We start from the raw sequence: 26,131 nt of genomic DNA, 5'->3' as shown, positions 1-26,131 counted from the left end.
TGATCCCTTCAATAAGAGAAGCCCAAAGCATTGTGGGTGATCATCTAGAGGATGCTTAATACCACCCCCTACTGGTATAAATCAGCATTACATGGTTACTAAAATTGTGAAATCAGAAAGATAACCAGCTTACATCAAAAACAAGTGAAAAAAATCAGTATTTTGGAATCTATTCTTTGCCTGGCATTGGACTAGGATTAGTGAGAAATACAAAAGATATATCAGATGCTGTTTCAATCTCTAATCATTCATATGACTATCTTTAAATCTGAAAACAGAGAATTCAGAATCCATATTCTCCCTCCTTAGGGTTCAGATTGGTCAGGCCTCACCTCCCCTGCTCATCATGATCCAGATATATTTTGTACATTAGGACTTTCAGCTCAAGTGCCCTCATGGCTCCTTGATCACAGCTGTTCCTGAACAGCCTCTGGACGAACCGGGTGCAGGCAGAATGCCTCAGCCGCCCCGCAGGAGGCTGGTTTCTCCTGGGACAGCCCCAGGCTGACCTGCTCCTTGCCCAGCCGACCCTGGCCCTGCAGTCGCTGCCTCTCTCGCCTGAGGTCTGGGCCAAGCAGCAGCGGCTGATGTTGGCCTGCCAGCTGGTATCTGAGCACCTGCTCCTGGGCCTCCTTCCAGCTCCCAGTCTCCTGCAGGTACACCTGCTGAGCAGGAGAGCCCGGAGCACAGGTGTTCCCATGTGATGCAACACTGGTAATGCTGGGAGCAGGCACAGTGATCTCTTCTCTGCTGCCGCTTTCATCCTGGACCACACGGCGGCTCACCTTCCTTCTGGACACGCCATTCAGTGACTGATGGGGGAGCTGGTTCAGCTTGCCCAGAATAACCTTCATCCTCAAATCTGTGAGAGAAAAAGGAGGAGAAGAAACAGACTTAGTTCTCAATCAGCTGATTGCACATTTTGCATATTTACGAGGGTAGCCAGAGTGCGAATAATTTTTGACTCACCCTTGTAGCATACCTGAAAAGATGTCACCAAATAATTAAAGATGGAGTTATATCAATTTATCAATTTCCAAATAGCTTTGGGAATATATACTTTAAAAAAAAAATGATATCCCAAGCTCAATTGATAATTCATATTAATTATCAAATACAAATTTGATAATATAGCTTCCCAGAAAAAACTTTTATGATTTTGATAAGTCAATCAGGAGTCTTCATTATAAGCATGGAAGCTTAAATATGAAAATTAGGCCAGAGTCAGACCCTACCAAGTGGGTTAACCCACACTTGTATTAAGAAGTGTGAGCTCTGATACGGGGGTCCGCACCGCAGCTCAGAGTTCCCGGACCGAGATGTCGATTCACAGCTGAACAGAGGGTCCGGGAGTTGGAGTGTGGGAACTGGAGAGCTGGTTCAGGGTGAGAAACATTGTTGCCAGTAAGGTGACGGACCGAGAGGACAGGAGGGAAGAGGTCCGCAGCGAGGAGTGCCTGCCCCTGAGAGCTGCCCGGACATGATGGCGGCTGGATGCTGCAGGCTCACGGGTGGAGGTGAGGAGCCCTGGGCATAGCCTCTTTCTCTCTTTCAGCGCCTCTGCAACAGGCAGTGGAGAGATGCCCTGTGGGCCACCTAAGGCACTCAGGGATAACAGGTACCCTCAGGCACTTGGTCGGGGCTAGATTAAAACCCCTTGGAACTCCAGCAGCCAGGAGGCTGCTGAGAAAAAACAAAACAAAACAAAACAAAAAACCTGAGAGAGGCCCAACTCTGAGACTTTCTGTTTACACCTGAGCCACCATAGTCCCTCTGCAACAGGCACCTCCAAGCCCCACTGAAACAACAGTGTGCCACTGCTCACTCACTCTCAGGGGAAGGAGCCACTATTGTACCCTCTCCCTCCCCACACACCCATGCTTACAGACGAACAATAAAGGAAGCTCTGCTGGTCACAGAATAATGCAAAAAAAAACCCAAGGCGAGTAGAAGGACACTTACAGCTGAGACTCTAAGGAAACAGAAATATTAGTATCAATCCTATTGAACCGGTCCATTCTGGGATCAGTTCTGGATTTTTTTTTCCTTTATTAATTACGATCTTAGTGCTAAGGGATCTACAAGTTTTATAACATAATTTTTTTAATGCTATTTTTTATTCTATTTTTATTTTTTTGCCTTTTTATATACTTCTATTTCTAGCTAAGTTTTTGGTAGTACGGACAATTTATCTCTCATACTTTCCTTTCATCCCTATCTTTTATACATTTCTATTCCTTTCTTTTTATTTGTATATTTCCAATCACACTACACTCTTCTGTTCCCCTTTCTTCCAGCCATTTTTAGTTTATTTTATCTTAACATATTTATAAGCAACACTATCGATCTGCTCAGACTCCTTGCTCTATTCTCCAGATGACGTACCACCTTGGTATTTAATATTAGGTTTTTGTCTTTATCTTAGTTCTTAGTACAATTGTCTAATTTCATTCTGAGACTCTCCATTCTGTCTGGTGGCACTCTAGCTCTTTTCTATATTTGATTCTAGCTTACAAAATCTCCCTGGATTAGTGTTTGTATGTGTAAGGTGTTATTTGTTTGTTAGTTTGCTTTTGCTTTTGTCTCTGATTTGTTCTGTTTCAGTTGTCAATCTCTGTTGGGTTTCTCTTTGAATATCTGATAGCATACTGGGGTTCTGTCAGGTCTTTCCAGAGCCTTATGTCCTAATGGATTCAGTAATTGTGTGTCTTATACATGTATGTGTTTCCTAGACTTAGTATTTGTTTAACCCAACACTTGGACATTAGTCTGAGGCTTGGACAGTCTTCTATAAACACCTCTATCGCCAGGACAAGCAACCCCAAAAGTTTGGACAACCATGAGGAAACAAAGAAAAACCATGCAGGCAAAGGAGCAGGAAAAAAACCCACAAGACCAAATAAATGAGGAGGAAATAGGAAAAATGCCTGAAAAAGAATTCAGAGTAATGATAGTAAAAATGATACAAAATCTTGATAACAAAATAGAGAAAGTACAAGAAACAGTTCATAAGAACTCAGAAAAACAAACAGCAATGGATAACAAAATAACTGAAATTAAAAATACTCTAGATGCTATAACCAGCAGAATGACTGAGGCAGAAGAACGAATAAGTGAGTTGGAAGATAGAATGGGGGAAATAACTGCCACAGAGCAGGAAAAAGAAAAAAGAATAAAAAGAATACAAGACAGTCTCAGAGACCTCAGTGATAACATTAAATGTACCAACATTCGAATTATAGGCATCCCAGAAGAAGAAGAAAACAAGAAAGGGTCTGAGAAAATATTTGAAGAGGTTACAGTGGAAAGCTTCCCCAACATGGGAAAGGAAATAATTAACCAAGTCCAAGAAGCACAAAGAGTCCCATACAGAATAAACCCAAGGAGAAATACACCAAGGCACATACTATTCAAACTAACGACAATTAAACACAAAGAAAGAATATTAGAAGCAGCACGAGAAAAGCAACAAATAACATATAAGGGAAAACCCATCAGGATAACAGCTGACCTTTCTACAGAAACTCTGTAGGCCAGAAGAGAATGGCAGGATATACTGAGAGTCCTGAAAGAGAGAAACCTACAGCCAAGAATACTCTACCCAGCAAGAATCTCATTCAGATTTGAGGGAGAAATCAAAAGCTTTCCAGACAAGCAAAAGTTAAGAGAATTCAGCACCACCAAACCAGCCTTACAACAAGTGCTAAAGGAACTTCTCTAAGTAGGACACACAAGAAAAGGAAAACACCTACAAATACAAACCCAAAACAATTCAGAAAATGGTCACTGGAACACACATGTCAATAATCACCTTAAATGTAAATGGATTAAATGCTCCAACCAAAAGACACAGACTGGCTGAATGGATCCAAAAAGAAGACCCTTCTATATGCTGCCTACAAGAAACCCACTTCAGACCAAGGGATACATATAGACTGAAAGGAAAGGGATGGAAAAAGATATTCCATGCAAATGGAAGTCAAAAGAAAGCTGGAGTAGCAATACTCATATCAGACAAAATAGACCTGAAAGTAAAGACTATTAAAAGAGACAAGGAAGCACACTACATAATGATCAAGGGATCCGTTCAAGAAGAACATATCACAATGGTAAATATCTATGCCCCCCACATAGGAGCATAAGGCAAATGCTAACAACTATAAAAAGGGACATCAACAGTAACACAATAATAGTGGGAGACTTGAACACCCCACTTACAACAATGGACAGATCATCCAAACAGAAAATAAATAAAGACACACAAGCTTTAAATGACACATTAGACCATCTCGACTTCATTGATATTTATAGGACATTCCATCCAAAAAACGATAGAATACACTTTCTTCTCAAGTGCACATGGAACATTTTCCAGGATAGATCACATCTTGGGTCATAAATCAAACCTCAGAAAATTCAAGAAAATTGAAATCATATCAAGCATCTTCTCAGACCACAACACCACGAGACTAGATATCAATTACAGGAAAAAAACTGCAAAAAATACAAACACATGGAGGCTAAACAATTCACTCTTAAACAACCAAGAAATCACTAAAGAAATCAAAGAGGAAATCAAAAAACATCTAGAAACAAATGACAATGAAAACACAACAACCCAAAACCTATGGGATGCAGCAAAAGCAGTTCTAAGAGGGAAGTTTATAGCAATACAGTCCTACCTTAAGAAACAAGAAAATTATCGAATAAACAACCTAACCTTACACCTAAAACAATTAGAAAAAGAAGAACAAAGAAACCCCAAAGTGAGCAGAAGGAAAGAAATCATAACGATCAGAGCAGAAATAAATGAAAAAGAAAGGAAGGAAGAAATAGCAAAAATTAGTAAAACTAAAAGCTGGTTCTTTGAGAAGATTAACAAAATGGATAAACCATTAGCCAGACTCATCAAGAAAAAAAGGGAGAAAATGCAAATAAACAGAATTAGAAATGAAAAAGGAGAAGTAACAACGGACACCTCAGAAATACAAAACATCATGAGAGACTACTACAAGCAACTATATGCCAATCAATTGGATCACCTGGAAGAAATGGATGCATTCTTAGAAAAATACAATCTTCCAAGACTGAACCAGGAAGAAATAGAAACTATGAACAGACCAATCACAAGTACAGAAATTGAGACTGTGATTAAAAATCTCCCAACACACAAAAGCCCAGGACCAGATGGATTCACAGGCGAATTCTATCAAACATTTAGAGAAGAGCTAACACCTATCCTTCTCAAACTCTTCCAAAATATTCCAGAAGGCGGAACACTCCCAAACTCATTCTACGAGGCCACCATCACCCTGATACCAAAATCAGGCAAAGATGTCACAAAAAAAGAAAATCACAGGCCAATATCACTGATGAATATAGATGCAAAAATCCTCAACAAAATACTAGCTAACAGAATCCAACAGCACATTAAAAGGATCATACCCCATGATCAAGTGGGGTTTATCCCTGCAATGCAAGGATTCTTCAGTATATGCAAATCTATCAACGTGATACATCATATCAACAAATTGAAGGATAAAAACCATATGATCATCTCAATAGATGCAGAAAAAGCTTTCGACAAAGTTCAACATCCATTTATGATAAAAGCTCTCCAGAAAATGGTCATAGAAGGAAATTACCTCAACATAATCAAAGCCATATATGAGAAACCAAAAGGAAACATCGTTCTAAATGGGGAAAAACTGAAAATATTCCCTCTAAGAACAGGAACAAGACAAGGGTGTCCACTCTCACCATTATTATTCAACATAGTTTTGGAAGTTTTAGCCACAGCAATCAGAGAAGAAAAAGAAATAAAAGGAATACAAATTGGAAAAGAAGAAGAAAAATTGTCACTCTTTGCAGATGACATGATATTATATATAGGAAACCCTAAAGACTCTACTAGAAAACTGCTAGCACTAATTGATGAGTTTAGTCAAGTAGCAGGATAAAAAATTAATGCACAGAAATCTCTTGCATTCCTCTACACTAACAACAGAAGAGCAGAAAGAGAAATTAAGGAAACTCTCCCATTCACCATTGCAACCAAAAGAATAAAATACCTAGGAATAAACCTGCCTAAGGAGGCAAAAGATCTGTATGCAGAAAACTTTAAGACACTGATGAAAGAAATCAAAGACGACACAAACAGATGGAGGGACATACCATGTTCTTGGATTGGAAGAATCAACATCATGAAAATGAGTGTAGTACCCAAAGCAACTTACAGATTCAATGCAATCCCAATCAAATTACCAATGGCATTTTTCACAGAACTAGAGCAAGAAATCTTACAATTTGTATGGAAATGCAAAAGACCCCGAATAGCAAAAGCAATCTTGAGAAGGAAAAATGGAGTTGGTGGAATCAGGCTTCCTGACTTCAAACTATACTACAAGGCCATAGTGATCAAGACAGTATGGTACTGGCACAAAAATAGAAAGGAAGATCAATGGAATAGAATAGAGAACTCAGAAGTAAGCCCAAACACATATGGGCACCTGATCTTTGACAAAGGAGGCAAAAATATACAATGGAAAAAAGACAGCCTCTTCAATAAGTGGTGCTGGGAAAATTGGACAGCAACATGTAAAAGAATGACATTAGAACACTTCCTAACAGCATACATAAAAATAAACTCCAAATGGATTAAAGACCTACATGTAAGGCCAGACACTATAAAACTCCTAGAGGAAAACATAGGCAGAATACTCTATGACATACATCAAAGCAAGATCCTTTTGGACCCACCTCCTAGAATCACAGAAATAAAATCAAGAATAAACAAATGGGACCTCATGAAACTTAAAAGCTTTTGCACAGCAAAAGAAACCATAAACAAGACTAGAAGGCAACCCTCAGAAATGGAAAAAATAGTTGCCTATGAAACAACAGACAAAGGATTAACCTCCAAAATATGCAAGCAACACATGCAGCTTAATACCAAAAAAGCAAATCACCCAATCCACAAATGGGTGGAGACCTAAATAGACATTTCTCCAAAGAAGATATACAGATGGCCAACAAACACATGAAAAGATGCTCAACATAACTAATCAGCAGAGAAATGCAAGTCAAAGCCACAATGAGATATCACCTCACACCAATCAGAATGGCCATCATCACAAAATCTGGAAACAACAAATGTTGGAGAGGGTGTGGAGAAAAGGAAACTCTCCTGCACTGTTGGTGGGACTGTAAGTTGGTACAGCCACTATGGAAAACAATTTGGAGGTTCCTTAAAAAACTACAAATAGAACTACCATATGATCCAGTAATCCCGCTCCTGGGCATATACCCAAAGAAAACCATAATTCCAAAAGAAACATGTACCATAATGTTTATTGCAGCACTATTTACTATAGCCAGAACATGGAAGCAACCTAAATGCCCATCAACAAATGAATGGACAAAGAAGATGTGGCATATATATACAATGGAATATTACTCAGCTATAAAAAGGGATGAGATGGAGCTATATGTAATGAGGTGGATAGACCTAGAGTCTGTCATACAGAGTGAAGTAAGTCAGAAAGGGAAAGACAAATATTGCATGCTAACTCACATATACAGAATCTAAAAATGGTACTGATGAACTCAGTGACAAGAACAAGGATGTAGATACAGAGAATGGACTGGAGAACTCGAGGTTTGGGAGGGGGCGGGGGGTGAAGGGCAAGCTGAGACGAAGCGAGAGAGTAGCACAGACATATATATAGTACCAACTGTAAAATAGATAGCCAGTGGAAAGTTGTTGCATAACAAAGGGAGTCCAACTCGAGGATGGAAGACGCCTTAGAGCACTGGGACGGGGAGGGTGGGGGAGACTCGAGGGAGGGTGGGGGGCGAGTCGAGGGAGGAGGGAATATGGGGATATGTGTATAAAAACAGATGATTTAACTTGGTGTACCCCCCAAAAATAATAAATAAATTAATTAAATTAAATAAAAAAAAAAAAGAAGTGTGAGCTCTAAAAACCAGTCTTATTAATACTTTTGGCTTTTATGCCAAATTCACAATTTGAGTATTTTCAATTTTATAAAACATACATATAAACATATACAGAGATAAATATATAAGCACGTATCCATATGAGTGTGTATATATAATTACCCAACTATAAGCATTATCTTAAAACACACCTTAGGCCTGAAATATTTTTTCTATCCTGTCTTTCAAAACTCTCTGCCTTCTTTTACACACCCCCCCAAATTTCTCATTTTCTTCAGAAAGTATCTCCTAACTCATTAATGTCTCATCCTCATAATTCATTGGGTGTTGAGGAATGTATCAATCTATTTTTACAAACACTAAAGTGCTATAGTTCAATTTTTAAAATATTTTTATTAAATTATAGTTTTTAATAAAATTAGAGGAAATTCAAGATTATTCTACATTAATGACACCCATTCTTTTACATTCCAGTATGTGTTCTTTAAAGAGAGAAAGGGTAATAATCATTTAAAGTAACACACAGCAATTATAGCAATTATCACACGCTGGGCACCAGGTATTACACACACACACATATATATATACATACATACACATATGTACATACACATATACATACATACAGATGTTATATATATATAAAATTTAATCCTTACAACAACCCTCTGAAGTAAGTGCTATTATTATCTCCTTTTTAGAAGTGGGGCCATTGAGATACAGAGAGATTAAGTAACTTCTCAAGACAATGTATAAAGCAATGGCAGATCTTACTTACTTTACAGAGGTCACAATTTGTGGCTCTAGAGTCTGTACTGTGAGACCCACACAATTGTGTAAAATTAAAGACAGCAGTGCGGAGTTAAGAAGAAAGTCAGGTTGGATACAAGCATGAGACTGGGGCATGACATTTCCCATCCCTGCTTTTCTCCTATTTACCACCAAATGCATAATGTGAATTTTTTATACACGTGTACTTTTAAATACAAGGTAGATGTTAATTTAGGAATCTGTGTATTATATTCCTCTCCCAGTTTACTGAGACCTGTCTTGGCCTGTGTTAGGAGACAATCATGTCTATATCATAGTGCAAGAGACAGTACTGGGGCAAAGGGTAACAATTTCCTACCTCAATTTAATCCAACAATGAATGGGAAATGAGGTGAGGAAGAAAGAAGGTAATAACAACATAATATAAACATGTAATCTATCTATATCTATCGATCGATCGATCTATCTATCTATCTATCTATCTAATACATATAATACCCTTTTGATTTGGAACAGTAAAATGAGATAAAGTAATCAGGTTGTTCATATTGTTTGGATGATGTGTCAGTTAATATTCTGCAAAACCCACGTTATCCATATCTTCTCTCTCTTCCACAGTCCTTTTGCCTAGCACGTCCCCTAACTATGGTCCCCTAACTATGGGGTAATTCTCTTGCTTAGAGCAAGATTATCCTAGTCTCCCTATAGGATCTCCAAATCCTTACAGAACTGTTCCTTAACAGCTCAAACTACATTGATCTGTGCCTCAGTCCTTGCTGACCAGAGTTTCTCATTTGACTTGTGCAACCGTTTCTATTATTGGTCACCTTTCCTTGTATGACAGTCTCATCTTCCTCTTAGGATTCTGAGTTCTTTCAGGGAGGAAATTTTTTGCCATCAACCTTGTCCCTCTATTAAGCCCACTCCTATGCCAAGTACTGAGCTTGGTGTCATCTCTATAATTACCACTCCCACCAGGAGGAAAAGACGTAGTTTATCAAGATCAGCAAATAACCAAAGAATGAGAATAATAAATTGTCAGGTAGAAGCAAACTTAAAAAGAGAGAAAGGGCTTTGAATTTTTATCCCTTGGTAAAACCAATACCACTTCATGTAAGGGGAATCAAACACTGCAAGTCACCTATTTTCAATCCACTGAAGATATTGTTATCCTGTTTTTGAGAGACCGTCTTTGGAAATCTATCCCCCCTTGTTTTTCAAGTCTGCATCTATTCATAAAAGACTAACAAAAGCATAGCTTTCCTTTGTAGGCCTAAAAACATTTAAAAATCTCCTATGAATTATTTACACGCCCGCTCCAATCAGCAACATACCTGACAGACTCCCCAGCCGAAATGAAAGTGCACTGTGTAAAGGTGCCGAGGGTGGCTGGCCGCCTCCCACTGTGAGGTTATAGACAGAACTAAGTCAGCACACATTATATGTCAGTGCCGACATCAGAAGGAATCCGATCCTTTGATCTTGGACCTCCACAGGAAGCTTAGATCTCAGACAAATTAGATAAAAAATGAATTTATAGCAGATATGTGTCCTAAGGCATTCAGCTGAATGTTTGGGTTTTAGGGAAGGAAGAATAGTGAGTATCAAAACATATGAAATGGCATGCCTCCTTTCCACCTCCACCTTGTTGGTGAGTCCCCATTAAAATGGAAGGATAGGATTTCACTTTGCCCCTGCATGTCTCTCAGAGTCCCATTGGTGGGTCTGATCAAGTTTCAGGAAGAATGGGGTAAAATATGGGAACATAGATCCTTTCTCTATGAAAAGGAAGACTCCACGGTTTGGGGTAAATGCAGATTCATCCACCCGAAAAGATCCTCCGTAACTTGTCCAGGTAACCTGAATCTCTTTTGGCTTCCAGAACTTTCTTGGGCAACAAATACGTTGACCCTATGATTTTAAAAGTTTCTGTGGGTAGTAGTCATTGGCTTCTTTTTTTGTTTCATTCACGAGTTTGTTGTATTTTTTAGATTCCACATGTAAGTGATATCATACAGTATTTGTCTTTCTCTGTCTGATTTCACTCATTGATTTCTTTTGCACTCGGACACTTAACAAGGAATCTTCCTTCCCCTCCCCACTTGCACTCTTTATATTTTCATAGCATAGTCTCCACGTTCTGCATTTAGTGTTGGATGACCTAGATTCAGTACAAAAGACCCAATATAATCACCTCTATTTTGAAGCCTAAACAGGATCTAAAGCAGAAAGATGGACAGCTCATCAACCAACATAAAGAATGGACTCCACTTTGGTTTCTCATTTGTCAATAAGAGTAACAGTCCTGCCCACATATTGAAGATATACATAATAATTAATAAATGATATTAAATTATTAACTATTAATTGATAAATATTAATACTAATGGGTAAATAGTATAAATGCTATCACCAATGTCCTTTCTAGGCTATTTGTCCCTTTAAATGAAAATTTATTATTTATTTTTAATAAGCAACACATGGCAAATCAGGAAGTATGAAAATTTTTAGAAGATAAAGAAAAAATGCCTTTAATCCCACATTATATCATAAGTGATCTCCACTTTATTATTTTTGTAATACTCTACCAGTGGCTATGTTTTAGTAAACCTAATTTAACTCATTAATCTATCTGAAGTTTACTTTGTTATATTTTTTGAAGTGTGAGTCTGGATTAATAAATGTTTTAAATAGTCAAATTTACAGCCCCATTTATAGACTGATGCTTATGTTTTCCTTTATTTTTATCTTCTTTATCCTGTATTACATTTTTATATCTAATATCTATATCTATACCTAATTGAGATTATTTCTCCTAATGTGCTCATATACTCTTGTGTCAGTATCACATTGTCTGAAGAATAGTGACATAAATATTATCTTTCTGGTTGAGGTACTTTTTCCCACTGCCAAAAAACCAATTTCCCATAAAAAATTAGTTTCCTATTATTGATCTATAGTTTCTGAAGAATTTTAGAATCATCCATGCTGTTCTACTCTGTATAAAATACTTGGAAGTGTGTTAAACCAAAGTTAATTTAGAAATAACTGAGGTCTTTGCAATATTAGTCAATCTAATTAGAAAGTGTTGTAATTCCCTATGTATTCAAGTCTTCTCTTATAACTATTCAACAAAATATAGTTTATTTTTTATGTACGTCCCATATATTTCTTGCTTAGTTTTTTTTTTTCTCTAAGGCAGCATATTCTCTGTCACTATTGTGTATTTCTTTCTCTTTCCTATATGTGTACCATTGGCTTATACACTATGATTTTTGCATAGATTGACATTATATTTGAGTAGGTTACTCAAGTTATTTATAAATTATAGCAGTTAGTAGTTGACTCTTTATCATTAAACAACCACCTGCAAACCATCATGTATTTTCTCCAAAATTGTCCTCAATTTTGTTTTATATCTGACTTTGTTTCTTTGCATATCAAAATATGTTATAAAATTATTGTAAAAATGAGTTCTGTGTCTTGTCCTCATTTAAGTAGGAATTCTTCTAATATTCCATTGTCAAATGTGATATTGTATCTCAGTTGCAAATGGCATTGGAATCCTCCATCTTATTTACCAAGAAGGTTCTTATTCCTGGTTATTTTTTTAAAAGTCTTCTCAAAGAATAAGTGGTAGATTTTATTTATGTCTTTTAAATTAGGAGAGGTTCATATCTTTTTATTACATAGCATGGACGTACTACTTATTAATAACTTCTAAATATAGTTTTACTTTCTTGGAAACTTGGGACAATTTCTGGTCCTGAACTGTTTTGCTCTTCACTGTTTCCAGACATCTTGAGGCCAGCCCTCTTCCCTCCTCTCCTCTCCCTGTCATTCCTATAGATTTGTACTTACAAAAGGTAAATTGCCAGTCTTTTCTATTTTATATTCACAAAACACAGCTTATACAGTCAATAGGATTTGAACGTGGTAGAGAGAAGAAATCCATGAAGTTAATGTTTATGGTCACACTTGCATGGTATGGAACCCCTTTTCACATGTTAGTTTTTCATTCCCAACATTGGAGGAATGATTTGACATACACACACACAAAAGTGATCAGTGGCCAGACACAGATCAGGGTACTACCTGGAGAAGGCAGCACTGAGACCAGCAGCAGCTGTCCCACAAAGACAAAGGCAGTTGCCAGGAAACTGGGAGAGGAAACTCAGGTGGCCAAGAAACAGCATTGCCTGGAAGGAAGGTGTCACATCTTGCCCGTTATTAGGACTCAAAAGATGTACAGCCATTGTCCTGTTGTTAATCTTATGAAGCAGAATAAAATTTCTCCATCTCTTTTAGATAAGATGAGGGACTGTTCTTTTTTTGTCAGCAGTTGTAAGAACTGCTGGAATCCAGGGGTCTCTGGAAAAAAGGAGAGGGAAAGGAGGAATGCTCATTTCATCTCTACCTGCACGATTCACTCAACAATGGGGATCAATGCTCTCATGTCCTAACTCCCTCTGGTAAAGGTGCTGCTGGGATTAGAAAAGATACAGAACTAATACAGAACCATCTGAACAAGATGAACACAAGTGGTTATATTACATATAAAAGGTATTAAATGAATAAAAGGGAAGTGTCACAAAAGTTGAGAGAAGGGGACTATTCCTTCCAGATATCAGAATTTGAAAAAAGAGAAAAAAGTATTTGATCTGGGATTGGAGGTAATGGAAACTTTAGATCCATGGGTACATTAGAGACAGGTATCTTGAAACCAAGAGTCTTATTCCCAGTACAGAGAATACTGTCCTGGAGGGAAAAGAGAAGGAGTGAAGGATGAACATCTATAGGGACTGTGTTAACTGACACTGAACTGAAAATGTATCTGGGAAATGGAGGGAGTGGAGGCCGGGGGGGAGATGAAAACCAAGACACTGCAGAGGTAGAACTGACAAAACCTAGCAAGCAACGGGGCAGGGTGGTAATGGGAGACTAGGACTTAAAGATAACTCCGAGGTGTCTAGCCTGGGAGATCTGGGGGGCATTAACCAAATAAGGGGAACAAGGGAAGAGCTGAGAAGGAACGGTTCAAAACTGAGCTTCAGCAGAGCAAAGCAGGGCTCCTTCCCTGCTCGTCTGTGAACCTGAGTTTGTGCAAACTGTACAATTAAGCCCTTAGCAAATGGGATTTGAAACAGTGTGATATGATTTAGGAGCTGGAGGGACTAAACATGTAACTTAGGATAATGACATTCTTTCTCTCCTTTAGCATTCTCTCCCATCCTTAAATTCTTCAAATACATATTGTTTGTTGTGACTGTTTTACATTTAATTGTCTATTGCTTGGAATTGTTTTTTCATTTTTCCCCAAAATATTATTCTTGTGTCCCAATCATATTAGAAACTCATACAGGATAGGTGCCCAAATATCATCTCTTTGTAACTATACAGAGAGGACCTTATAAGGTACAAAAAAATCAGGAGATAAATAAATACTTATTTAATATGTACTGGAAGATAAAATTTAAGTTCATTTATTGTAATTCCAGCAGTCTCTCATCTAAATGTTACAAAGACGAGTAATCCCTCCTGCCAGGATTTCTCAACCTTGGAATTACTGACACCCTGAGCCAGATCATTTTTATGGTGCGGGTGATCTCTTCTCACTAGATGCTAGTAGCATGCCCCTCCCCCAAGCTGTATCAACAAAATGTCTCCAGACCTCCACTGGAGGTAGGATGATCAATTGTCTCAATTTGTCTGAAACTGAGGGTGTTCCTGGGACACAAGGCTTTCATCTTTAAAACTAGGACAGTCCTAGGAAAGCCAGGATGAACTAGGAGACAAAATTGCCCCTGGTTAGGAACCATTGGCCTGTGGGAACAGAGAGCCATGTATATACGTATACACAGCAAATTGCAAAAACCATTAAGTACTACTATGGAGGTATGCATTCAGTATTTGGGAAACCTCAAAGTGAAATACTCATTTTCATTGAAGTAGGGAGGATTTGGGAAGATTTTTCCAAAAAAAAATAAAAGGCATTCCAGCCAGTGCTGAAAAGCTTGAGGAGGTTTTAACAAGTGAAGACCAGCAATCCCATTGGAAGAAACTGTTCAGGAAAGCCTGTGTGTTAAGGTGTTAGACCAATCCCGCCAGGAAGAGTGAACTGGGGAGGGGTGAGTGTGAGGAGGGGGCAAGAAGGTGAAACCCAGAGTAAGACTAGAAAGATAGGGTGAAGTCAGGTCTTGGAGGGCTTTGAGTCCTAAGTGACAACAAGAAAGACTGACAGTAAGTAACACATACACAGCACATACAATGTACCAGGAATATTTCATTGCTTTATAGCAGTATTAACTCACTTAATTAGCATCACAGCATCTGAATGTGGGCAGTATTGTTAGGACACTTTTCCTGATGAGGAAACCAAAGCGCACAAGAGAGGACAGTTGACCTGCTTGAGGCCACGAAGTAGGTCAACAAGAGAATCGGGATTAAACCCAGTCTTGCGGACACCCAAGTTTCATGCTCTTAACTGTCACCTTCTCCTACCTCTCCATTAAATCTTCTGAGCAGCAGAGTGAGAAAAGCAGATGTGAATTTTAAAAGCTGGCTTAGATGCTCCCTGTGTCAAAAACCCTGGTAAAAGTAAAACACAAGGGATACATAGCTTACTCCCTTCACTGTTGCATACATTCAATTTTTGGTAAAAGCCATAACATGGTGAATTTACAGTCTGAATCTATTAGACAGTGGAAATGCTCAATCCAACCAACTAAATAAGTGATGGTGATGCTCTGTGTTTACAAAGTGCTTATGAGAGAGATGGCCAATCGCTTGATCAGCAAATGCCACACGTTTAAAAACACGGAAGGAAAAGGAAACTAAAGTAGCATGGTAATAATAAAATAAAACCAAATTTAAAGCTAGTAATAATTAGGTGTTGTGTAGCTGGTAATAATTTCCTAAGAAAAGCAGGAGATGCCTCATTACTTCCCTTTGGAAACAATGCTCTTAAGATTTGGACAAAGCTTAGCAGATAAGAAAACAAATCCGTTCTGATCCCCAGGGGAGAATTCGGATCACACATCTTTCTATTTTTAACTTGGATGTCCTAATAAAATGGCCTCTTTCCCATCTCTTCAATCTAAACTCTTCCACAGGAGCCCCAACCCTTGTTTCATTCTTGATAATTTATTAATAAGCCACCACATAAAAAATGTCCCTTAATAAAACATCCAGGCATTGTGGACTGCTTAATGTAGTTAATTTAAGCCAGGAAACTGAGATTCATGTAGATGGCCATATTAGATTAGGGGAAAGATTAGCATCACTCTTGCTGTTTGCTAGAGAATGCAGCTGAATATGCCCTTCTTCACAAAGCTGGGTTCAGAAGACCGTTTTCACACACCTGTCCTGAATTTGCATGCCATAATATGGACAAGAAGCTTCTGGAAACCAAAATCAAAGTTGTCTTAGATGAAATCTAGAAAGAGTTCCCACCCCTTCTCTCTATCTCCATCCTCCACACCCCACCCACTCACATTCACTACTACTTTTTGATGCAAGTCCAAGAGCTAAATGGAGTATGGATGGCTAATTTGATGGGAAATTAAAAAAAAAACAAACAAAAAAGCCAAAAAAACCCTCATTTCCTCTGTGGGAAAAAATCCCAACAGGCAAACAAACTGATACACAGATACACACACAGTCACCAGAGTTCATTAAACTCAAAGGCAGAACAAAGTCGGACAGCTATGGTTTGGTTAAACAACCACTCAGAACCAGTAAGATTTGGATTCCTTTTCAAGCAGAAAATATCATGATAATTGGCTATTACTTAGGGGAAAAAAGGAATATTCTTCTCCGTAGAGCATATATTTCAAAATGTTTCAAATCCATGGAAGTTATATGAGTATTTTTCATACACCGTATTCAGACTTGGAAAATCCATCCTGTGCTCTGCCCGTTGTCTTTGTAACCTCAGAGTCCTTAGAAGGACAAAACACTGGTCTGAGACAAATGCTTATCTTTTCTCTGCTTGGCAGCAATTCTAATGGCAGTTTAACAAAATAAGAAGCAAAATCATCTGGCACCATGTGTATCATAGGCAAATAATACCTTTTGCTAAAAGTATGACTAAACAGCAAAGCAGAGCTTAACAAAGCTGACATTTCTTGAGGGGTCTATATTTAATCTAATTTGCATAGCTGGTATTTGGCAATTCCATTCTCTTCCTTCCCAGATTCAATTACGTTGCCAAACTGGCAGCTTTGCACTAGCTCAGGGAAAGATTATATGCCTGTATGCTGGTTTTCCTTTTCTCTACGTAATGAATTCAGATTAAACCAATAATTTTCTCGTAAAAAAATATATATATAAATGTCAGCTCGAATAATTGGTTAATAGTTGAGTGAGTCAGCTGGACTTGTGTGTTCTTATGCTGGGGTATAATTTCCTTAAGAAGAAGTAACAAAGGCTAAAGAAGGGGCCATCAACTAAACTGACTCAGAGACTGGCAGCCAGCGGAAGGCTACAGTTCACACACAATGGGTTTGTTTCTTCTGTGGGAATCATCCCTTGTCCAAGCTCACCTTCTGCCATCACGGTGTCTTCTTTTTCATTCTCTACTTGTGATCCTTGGTGTTTGGGTGAGACGTGACTATGATTCTTTTGATCATTAGTCTGGGATTCAGAAATCTCTTCACTTTTTATTTCTGTATTAATGAAAAAAGAAAAATTTTTTTTAGAATAAAATGACATTTTTATTATAAATGGGCCCTAAATGTTAGGATATTTCCATTGTCCGCTCCCCCAAAATCATTGTGATGTACATGCAACAGAATGCATACAATATTCCCAGAGCTAAGGAATAATGAAATAAAATCCCATATACTGACCACCACTGAGGTATAAAACTACCATCCAATACAGCTGTCACCACATACGGCTACTGAACACGTGAAATGTGTCTAGTTCAAAATCCGATGTCCTGTAAGTGTACAATACACACCTGATTTTTCAGAAATGTAAGATATCTAATATTTTTATATTCATTACATGTTCAAATATTATTTTGATATTTAAGGTTAAATGGCTACTAGAAAATGACACTGTGCCTCACTTTGGTTGTTCATGTAATCTTTCTGTTGACCAGAGCTGGGATGTTACTAACATTTTTAAAATTTTTTATTTTGAAATAAGTATAGGCTCACAGAAAGTGTCAAAGAAATGTACGGGGTGACCCATGCACCTTCACCCAGCCTTCTCTCCACCATCAACAACTTGCATAATTTTAGTATGACATCAAAACTAGGAAACTGGCATTGGTACAATCCACAGAATTCATACAGATGTGTGCTTTTGATTGAAGACTTTACATCTTCAGTCTGCTCTTGACTGGAGTGATGCTTTTTCCTCTATTCATTTGTTCATTAAATACATTAATAAAAATACATGTACATTCTTCATGCCAAGCACTGTTGTAGGCACTGGAAAGCCAATGGTAAGTGTGAAAGACTAGGTGCCTGCTGTTACAGAGCTTTTATTCTAGTTTGGATGGTAGAGGATAAACAAATAAATGTGAAATATAATGTCAGATAATGCTATGCCATGACATGATGATTTTCTCAAGGAAAAGCACTTTGTGATTGAGTTTTGAGCTGTACTAGTTGATTTTTTTCATGGAACACTGTTTTTACATTGAAAGAACTTGAAAGAATGATTGAAAGACAAATTATGGTTTTTCATACTTGGGTATTTGGGAGTTTTTTTTTAAGTAAATGAAATGAGCCTGTAACTTCAAAGAAACAATTGACAGTATTTGTTGCCAGTGATATAAATCAAGCTCACATGGGAAATTTTAGGACTTTAGAAAATTTGTATCAACTATTATGAGCTTCACAGATTTCTAATTCTGTTGATATTAACATGTGATATTTTTAAAATTGTAGAATGAAATATATCAGCATTTGGTAGATCTACATAGCTCAGAGAAACATTTCCCAAATGCTCAAAGTATAACATTTCAAAATCATGCATGGGCAAAAGCTCCAGTCAAAGTATAAGGTAGACTAGTGCGTTTTCATGTAACAGAATAAAAAAAGTATGAGGGTGAGTCAAAAATTGTTCACACTCTGGCTGCAGAATTTACAGAAGTTTTAATATAACCAGAGTACGGATAATTTTTGACTCACCCTTGTTCATTGACATGTACCTTTATGTATCTTCCTTTTGTCCAGTTTGGGTACAATATCAAAGCATAATATCCACAATCTCTGTAAAGGCTATTAAAATACTCTCCTTTTTTCTACTATGTAACGGTGTAAGTCTCGAATTTTTGCATATACTTCAGCCAAAACTATATACTGCAACAGACCGAATGCAGAAGCTGCTAAAAGAATCCAGCTGACTTTTCTTAAGGCAGACATTAAAGAGGTGCATAAAAAAATGCCATTCTTTTCACTCTATGTTTTTATTTATTTTTTAATTTTTTTATAAATTTATTTATTTATTTATTTACTGTCTAAATTGGGTCTTCTTCGCTGCTCACAGGCTTTCTCTAGTTGTGGAGAGCAGGGGCTACTCTTCGTTATGGTGCGTGAGCTTCTCATTGCAGTGGCTTCTCTTGCTGCAGAGCACAAGATCTAGGCATGTGGGCTTCAGTAGTTGTGGCACATGGGCTCAATAGCTGTGGCTCACGGGCTCTAGAGCACAGGCTCAGTAGTTGTGGCGCACAGGCTTCGTTTCTATGAGGCATATGGGATCTTCCCTGCCCAGGGATCGAACCCATGTCCTCTGCATTGGCAGGCGGATTCTTAACCACTGTGCCACCAGGGAAGCCCCCACTCTATGTTTTTAAAACATAGTTTTTAAACTAAAAATATGTTAATATATAATGCATGTTATTGTTATTTTAAAATAAATTAACAAATAAGTTTTACATGTTCCCTCTTAACTTCTAATTTGAAAATACTGATAGATAGAACACACATTGATGTAAACTCTTTGGGGTTTTTGATAATTACTGAAAGTGTGACAAGGTCCCGAGACCAAAATTTTTTAAATGCTGACCTAAACTGTACTGCTGAATGAGAGAATCACATTCTAGGAGGAAGATGGGGAAAAATATACTTTCTGATTCTAAAGTAATAAATGCTAATTTTAGAAAATACAGAAAGATATAAAGAAGGAAATAGAAATTACTTATTCAGGAACTTCCCTGGTGGTGCAGTGGTTAAGAATCCACCTGCCAATGCAGGAGACAATGGTTTGATCCCTGGTCTGGGAAGATCCTACATGCTGTGGAGCAACTAAGCCCGTGTACCACAACTACTGAGCCTGTGCTCTAGAGCCCAAGTGCCACAACTACTGAAGCCCACATGCCTAGAGTCTGTGCTCTGCATCAAGAGAAGCCACCACACTGCAAAGCCTGCATACCGCAATGAAGAGTAGCACCAGCTTGCCACAGTTAGAGAAAGCCCATGCATAGCAATGAAGACCCAATGCAGCTCCCCCCCAAAAAAAAAAAAACAATTACTGGTACAGAGCCTATTACTGTATTTTTTTTCATGAAGTTCCTCCTGATCTCTTTACATTTTTTTTAAAAAAGTTGAGTCTGTGTTTGGTCAGGAAAACATGGAAATTAAATATGGGGAAATGTGCCCAAAGATATTGAAAATTTGAAAAAGCAAAAAAAAAAGGACACTGAGATAACTGATATGTTAGTAACTGCAGGAAGAAGCTTCCTCTAGAGTTAAGTGGACAAAAGAGAAGCGATTAACTGAGCAGAGCTTAGTGGACAGTCTCTCCATGGCTAGAAGGTTTAGCTATGAAATGGAGGATGAGAATTAAATCACCTACTTCACAAGTCATGAGATTAAAAAATATGAAAGGTGTTTGTTTTCAAACTAGAAAGCACTACACACACATGCACACACACACACACACACATACACACACACACACATTTTTATATTTAAAAACAAAGACCAAAACTGATGGTTCAACAAATCACAGGCAATGACCCAGGATGAGATCCCATTCTTCTTGAGAAAGACAAGGATACCTCGAATTCTCTTGTACTCTGTGCAGCCCCATGATGACAAGGAGAGAGGCAGGGACCGGCTGCAGCTTGGTTCAAAATAAAGAGCATGTAGTGGAGCTTCCATCCCCCAGCATCTCTCAGAAATCCAAGCACAGTGGTTCGTCTACTGGTGACGCCATGCTACCACCTCTTTCTTTTCTTTAGTTTGACTTTCTCTCTCTGCCTCTCCTCACTTCACCTTTTTACACTCACTCTTCCTTATCACTTTGGTTCCCCAGTACCTCCTAATATTACAAGTGTTTCATCCGTGTCTCCAGCCAAAAGAAAAAAGAGAAAGAAAAAGATTGGCTTCTGGAAAAATGTCCAATTTCTATGCTTCTATGAAAAACAAACAAACAACAACAACAACAAAACAAAAAAAAACCCCACCAAGCGCTCTCATCCTTCTGAAAAAGCAGAAGACATTTCCCCTTGATTACTGAACTATCCATTTGGAGGGTCACCTGGGCTGTAGGGCACAGTGTTTCAGAGAGTGGGGTCTAGAGAGAACCAAACTGGCCAACTTGATCCTGCTAGTGAGACCTTGAACTAGTCACTTAGTCTTTCTGTGCTTCACCCCTGAAACAGACATAGTACTTAGTACCTGCTTCATAGAGTTGTTGTGAAGATTGAATGAATTCACATCTTAGTACTTAGTACTAGTACTTAGTTCTTAGTACTTGGAACACGGTCCATAGTAGGTATTTGCAAAATAAAAGCTGACGTTATTATTGCTATTATTATTATTTAGCATTAGGCAATCCTTGTCTCCACTGTATGAAATGAGCAATTTGGCTCCATGTAGTTTAATATGTTGCAGAGGCTCATACAAATTTCTCTTTGGGGGAAGAAAAAGTATAGTTAATATATTATACATGATGGCATTTTTTCAGATATTTTGTTTTTAAAAAATCTACACACTTCTGCTTTTGCTTTTCTTAAACCAACAGCATACAAGGCAGCACAGAGCCAGCCACGAGGCCCCCGAGCACAGCGAAGCAGCCAGGATGACAGTGGACCTCTCGGACAGAGTTGCAGGCAAGACCGCAAACGGCCTGGAGCGAGCTGTAAAATTGACCCCTGTTAAAAAAAACAAATAAATACAAAATAATAATAAAAACACATTAATAAGATGCCGATATAATAAAATATTGTGCAAGAGATATGGTTACAACGGTACCTGGCATAGAGTTGGTGCAATAAATATTTATTGAATTAGATGATTCAATATATGAGTCAATAATAAATCCAAGACATACATTTCTGAAAAACTCAAGATTCCAACAATAATATACAATTGTTTTTTCTAAGTCTGTGCGTTATGATGGGGCATTCTTCCAATGCTCTCCTATTTTCAGACCGACTTTCTCCACCAGGGCAAAATCGTAGCTTCACCCTTATGTTCCACTAATTAGAACAGAAGCACCCTGGGCTCCAGATTGTGTGAAACTACTTGCTATGACATATGTATCTCATTTCAAACATGACATATAACACCTCCAAACAGGGGCACAGGGACTCCTACTATGAAACCAAGAGAATTTTGTTATCTGGAAAACGAGGGTTAGAGCAGGGGTAGAGGGATAGAGCCACCATGGCTGTGGATGATGGGGCAGAATGGCCATTCCCTTCACAGGTCACGTCTCTCTAAGCACTCATCTCAAACCACCACCACCCCTTTTTGTGGACTGAGAAATTTGGTTCTCACTCCATTAGTACTTTTGAATCAAGGCAAGAAATAATTTTAAAAAGAAAAAAAAACCCAACCAAAACAACAACAACAACAAAAACCTTGTCTATACACACAAAATCCTGTGCACACATGTTTACAGCACCTCAATAACCACCAAAACCTGGAAACAATCCAAATGTTCTTCAACAGATGAATGAATAAACCAACTGTAGTTTATCCAGACAACAGAGTATGACTCAGCCAAAGAGAGAAAGAGAAAAAGGGAAAGGAGGCAGGTAGGAGAACGAAGAGGAGAGGGAAGGGGGCGGGAGGGAGGGAGGAAGGGAAGGAAAGAACTATTAATAACCTGTAACAACTGAGATGAACATCCAAAGCATTATACTCAGTGAGGGAAGCCCATCTCTAAAGGGTACATACAATATAATTCCATTTATATGACATTTTAGAGAAGACAGAATTATAGAGATGGAGAACAGATCAGTAGTTGCAGGGATTAGCGGGAAGCTGTGAGGACAGAGGAAGAGCATAAGGGAAACTTCTGGGAAATGTTCTGTATCCTGATTGTGGTGCTGATTACATGAATCTATATATATCTTTAAATTCATAAAATGACACACCAAAAGTAGATCATTTTTACTGTATGTTATTTCAAAAAATAAAAATTTAAAAACTTTGCCTATAATTTTGGGAGTGACAGATATGTTCATTATCTTAATTGTGGGGATGGCTTCATGGAAGTATAGATCATCAAAGCTTATCTAATTGTATGTTTTAAATATGTACAGCTTATCGTATGTCAATTATATCTCAAGACAAAAATTTGAAGTTAAAAACACTTGCTTGTGAACATAAGTTAGTTATAACAAGCATTTTTGAGTAGCTTGTTCAAAACAAACCCCAAATCTCTGCTTTCATCTGAATAATTCAGGCAAAAACATTGTTTTTATTTTCTCTACTCAAGGAAACACCATGTTTTCTTTGCTGTGCTTTCCTTGGGCTGAACCTAACAGTATGATTGGAAGTCACAGTTAGAGCTCCAGTCTCTTGACTCCTAGCTAACTTGGTCCCAAAGCTACTATAACAAAATTATCTAGAAATGTTTCTCCTGTGTGTACATCTTACACTTGAGCCATATTTGGCTTGTTGGTTATCAATTAGTTGCTTTTGATGGACAACTGAAAAAGCTAACCCCCGCCCAGAGACAGGGAGATGGATTTTACTAGGGATTCACAGGAGTAAAAACAAAATTCTTTATTCTTTTATCCATTTTCCAATAACCGCTCAGTGATTGTTTACTTCACCAAGTAGATAAATTACTGTTCTCGTTCTTAAGATATTTATAAGCAAATAAATGGAATAAGATACACGTACAAATGTTTTCCATACAAATCAGAATGTGACCCAGGCCACCAGAATAAGGCAAATCAATTGCTTTGGAAGGTTATTTCCCAGTGCTATGATTGGGGAAAGCATCCCAGAGGAGACAGTATCTAGATGGGGATTTGAAGGTTGAGCAAATAAAGACAGAAAAGAGAAAAAAGCAATCGATGTTGAAAAAATTACTGCCGGGAAATACTAGGAATTAATGTAAGAAATCATGTGAGGCAAATTTTGGTGGGCATTAAATGTCAAAAGCCAAAAGGCTCTCGACAACATTTGGAAGGCAATGAGGTGTCATAGATGGAAAAATTCTGAGCTGAAAAGTGGCATGAGCCTCCTGGGATGTAGAAGATCAGGCCGTGGAAGTGTTTAGAACACAAATAATGACAGAGATGCTGAAGTCAGGCCTAAGCTTTATAACCCTACAGCAGTAACCTGGCTCCAAGGGTGGAGCCCATCAGTTTTTAAATATTTTTAGCAGCAGAACATTATTTAAATGCAGTCTTAGAATCTCAGCATACTCACTTATTTGTAAACAAATATTTATTTGTGCATATAACATGCCAGGTTTTTTTGCTTGTTTGAATTTTTTTTTCTTTTTAACACCCTGAGGATGCAATGCTGAACTAAGCAGAATTTCTGTACCTTTTGGGACTTAGGTTCTGATGAGAACAGGCAGGCAACAGGCAAACAAGCAAATACACAGATACTCTGGTGCCAGGGCACGATGAGAGCCACGCAGAAGATAGAGCATGGCTGGAGCGGGGAGCAGCACTGAGACATGGTGTAGACAGAGTGAGGCAGAAAAGGGCTCTCTGAGGAGATGACATTTGAGAAGAAACCTGGGTGAACTGGTGAGTGAGCCATGTGAATTTAGGGAGGAGGAACATTCCAGACTTGGAAATAGCAACTGCAGTTGAGTTTTTCTGGGTTAGGTGGCAGGGTACATCCCATCTCAGCCCAGAACCCCCTAAGAGTCCCACAGTTCCAGGAAATGGTTAGAGAAATCACAGCCTAGACCACGGTAATGACAGTGCACTTGGAAAGGCTGGGTGGGAAGTCAGTAGAACAAACTTACAGACATCCTGCCATCTTGGCAGTGCCTCAGGAAGTTCAGAAACGAATAAATGAGCTGGATTAGTCCACATGGTAGAAAGACTTATGAGGATTCCATACACACATAGTCAGACCTATGTAACTTCTCATTTCCTCAACTTCTATATTTCCAAAATAGCATCATGATTATAGTCAATGATACTATATAATAAAATTCAAAGTTGCTAAGAGACTAGGTCTTAATTGTTCTCACCACAAAAAAAAGAATGATAATTATGTGATGTGATATAGGTGTTAGCTAACGCTACAGGTATAAGCATAAGGCAATATATAAATATATTTAACCAATATGCTGTATACCTTAAACGTATACAATGTTATGTCAATTGTATGTCAAGAGAAAATAAATTATATATGTGTATGTGTGTGTGTATATATATATATATTAAGTGAACTAAGTCCTTAATTATAAGTCTTTGGTGTATCTACAGAGCTAAAGAAATGTATGCCTTTGTATACCCAAAGAAAACCATAATCCCAAAAGAAACTTGTACCATAATGTTTATTGCAGCACTATTTACAATAGCCAGGACATGGAAGCAACCTAAATGCCCATCAACAAATGAATGGATAAAGAAGATGTGGCATATATATACAATGGAATATTACTCAGCTATAAAAAGGGATGAGATGGAGCTATATGTAATGAGATGGATAGAACTACAATCTGTCATACAGAGTGAAGTAAGTCAGAAAGAGAAGGACAAATATTGTATGCTAACTCACATATACGGAATCTAAAAATGGTACTGGTGAACTCAGTGACAAGAACAAGGACGCAGATGCAGAGAATGGACTGGAGAACTCGAGGTATGGGAGGGGGCGGTGGGTGAAGGGGAAACTGAGACGAAGTGAGAGAGTAGCAGAGACATATATATACTACCAACTCTAAAATAGATAGTCAGTGGGAAGTTGTTGTATAACAAAGGGAGTCCAACTTGAGGATGGAAGATGCCTTAGAGGACTGTGGTGGGGAGGGTGGGGGGGACTCGAGGTGGGGGGGAGTCAAGGAAGGGAGGGAATACGGGGATATGTGTATAAAAACAGATGATTGAACTTGGTGTACCCCCCCCCAAAAAAAAAAAAGAAATGTATGCCTTTGTATGCAGCAATTAATGAAACATTGATTAAAGCAACACCTATTTCCATTAAAACAATAAAGACATAGACAATCTTGG

The 26,131-nt window shown here is 38.1% G+C and overlaps 1 protein-coding gene across 1 annotated transcript in view; it reads right to left on the bottom strand.

Annotated features, from left to right (window-relative positions):
- Window positions 1-407: 407 nt before the first annotated feature.
- PKHD1 (PKHD1 ciliary IPT domain containing fibrocystin/polyductin) overlaps window positions 408-26,131 on the bottom strand; it is a 443,114-nt gene continuing 417,390 nt past the window's right edge. The window contains exons 64-66 of the mRNA XM_057700365.1: window positions 21,686-21,844; window positions 17,274-17,396; window positions 408-862 (exon numbers count right to left, since the gene is read on the bottom strand). Coding sequence (XP_057556348.1) covers window positions 408-862; window positions 17,274-17,396; window positions 21,686-21,844 — 737 coding nt within the window. The remainder of the gene's footprint in view (window positions 863-17,273; window positions 17,397-21,685; window positions 21,845-26,131) is intronic.

The sequence above is a fragment of the Hippopotamus amphibius genome, chromosome 11 (genome assembly GCF_030028045.1).
Source record: "Hippopotamus amphibius kiboko isolate mHipAmp2 chromosome 11, mHipAmp2.hap2, whole genome shotgun sequence".
NCBI classification, from domain to species: domain Eukaryota; kingdom Metazoa; phylum Chordata; class Mammalia; order Artiodactyla; family Hippopotamidae; genus Hippopotamus; species Hippopotamus amphibius.
Note: the sequence above shows the minus strand (reverse complement) of the source record. Positions and strands in the feature narration are given on the sequence as shown.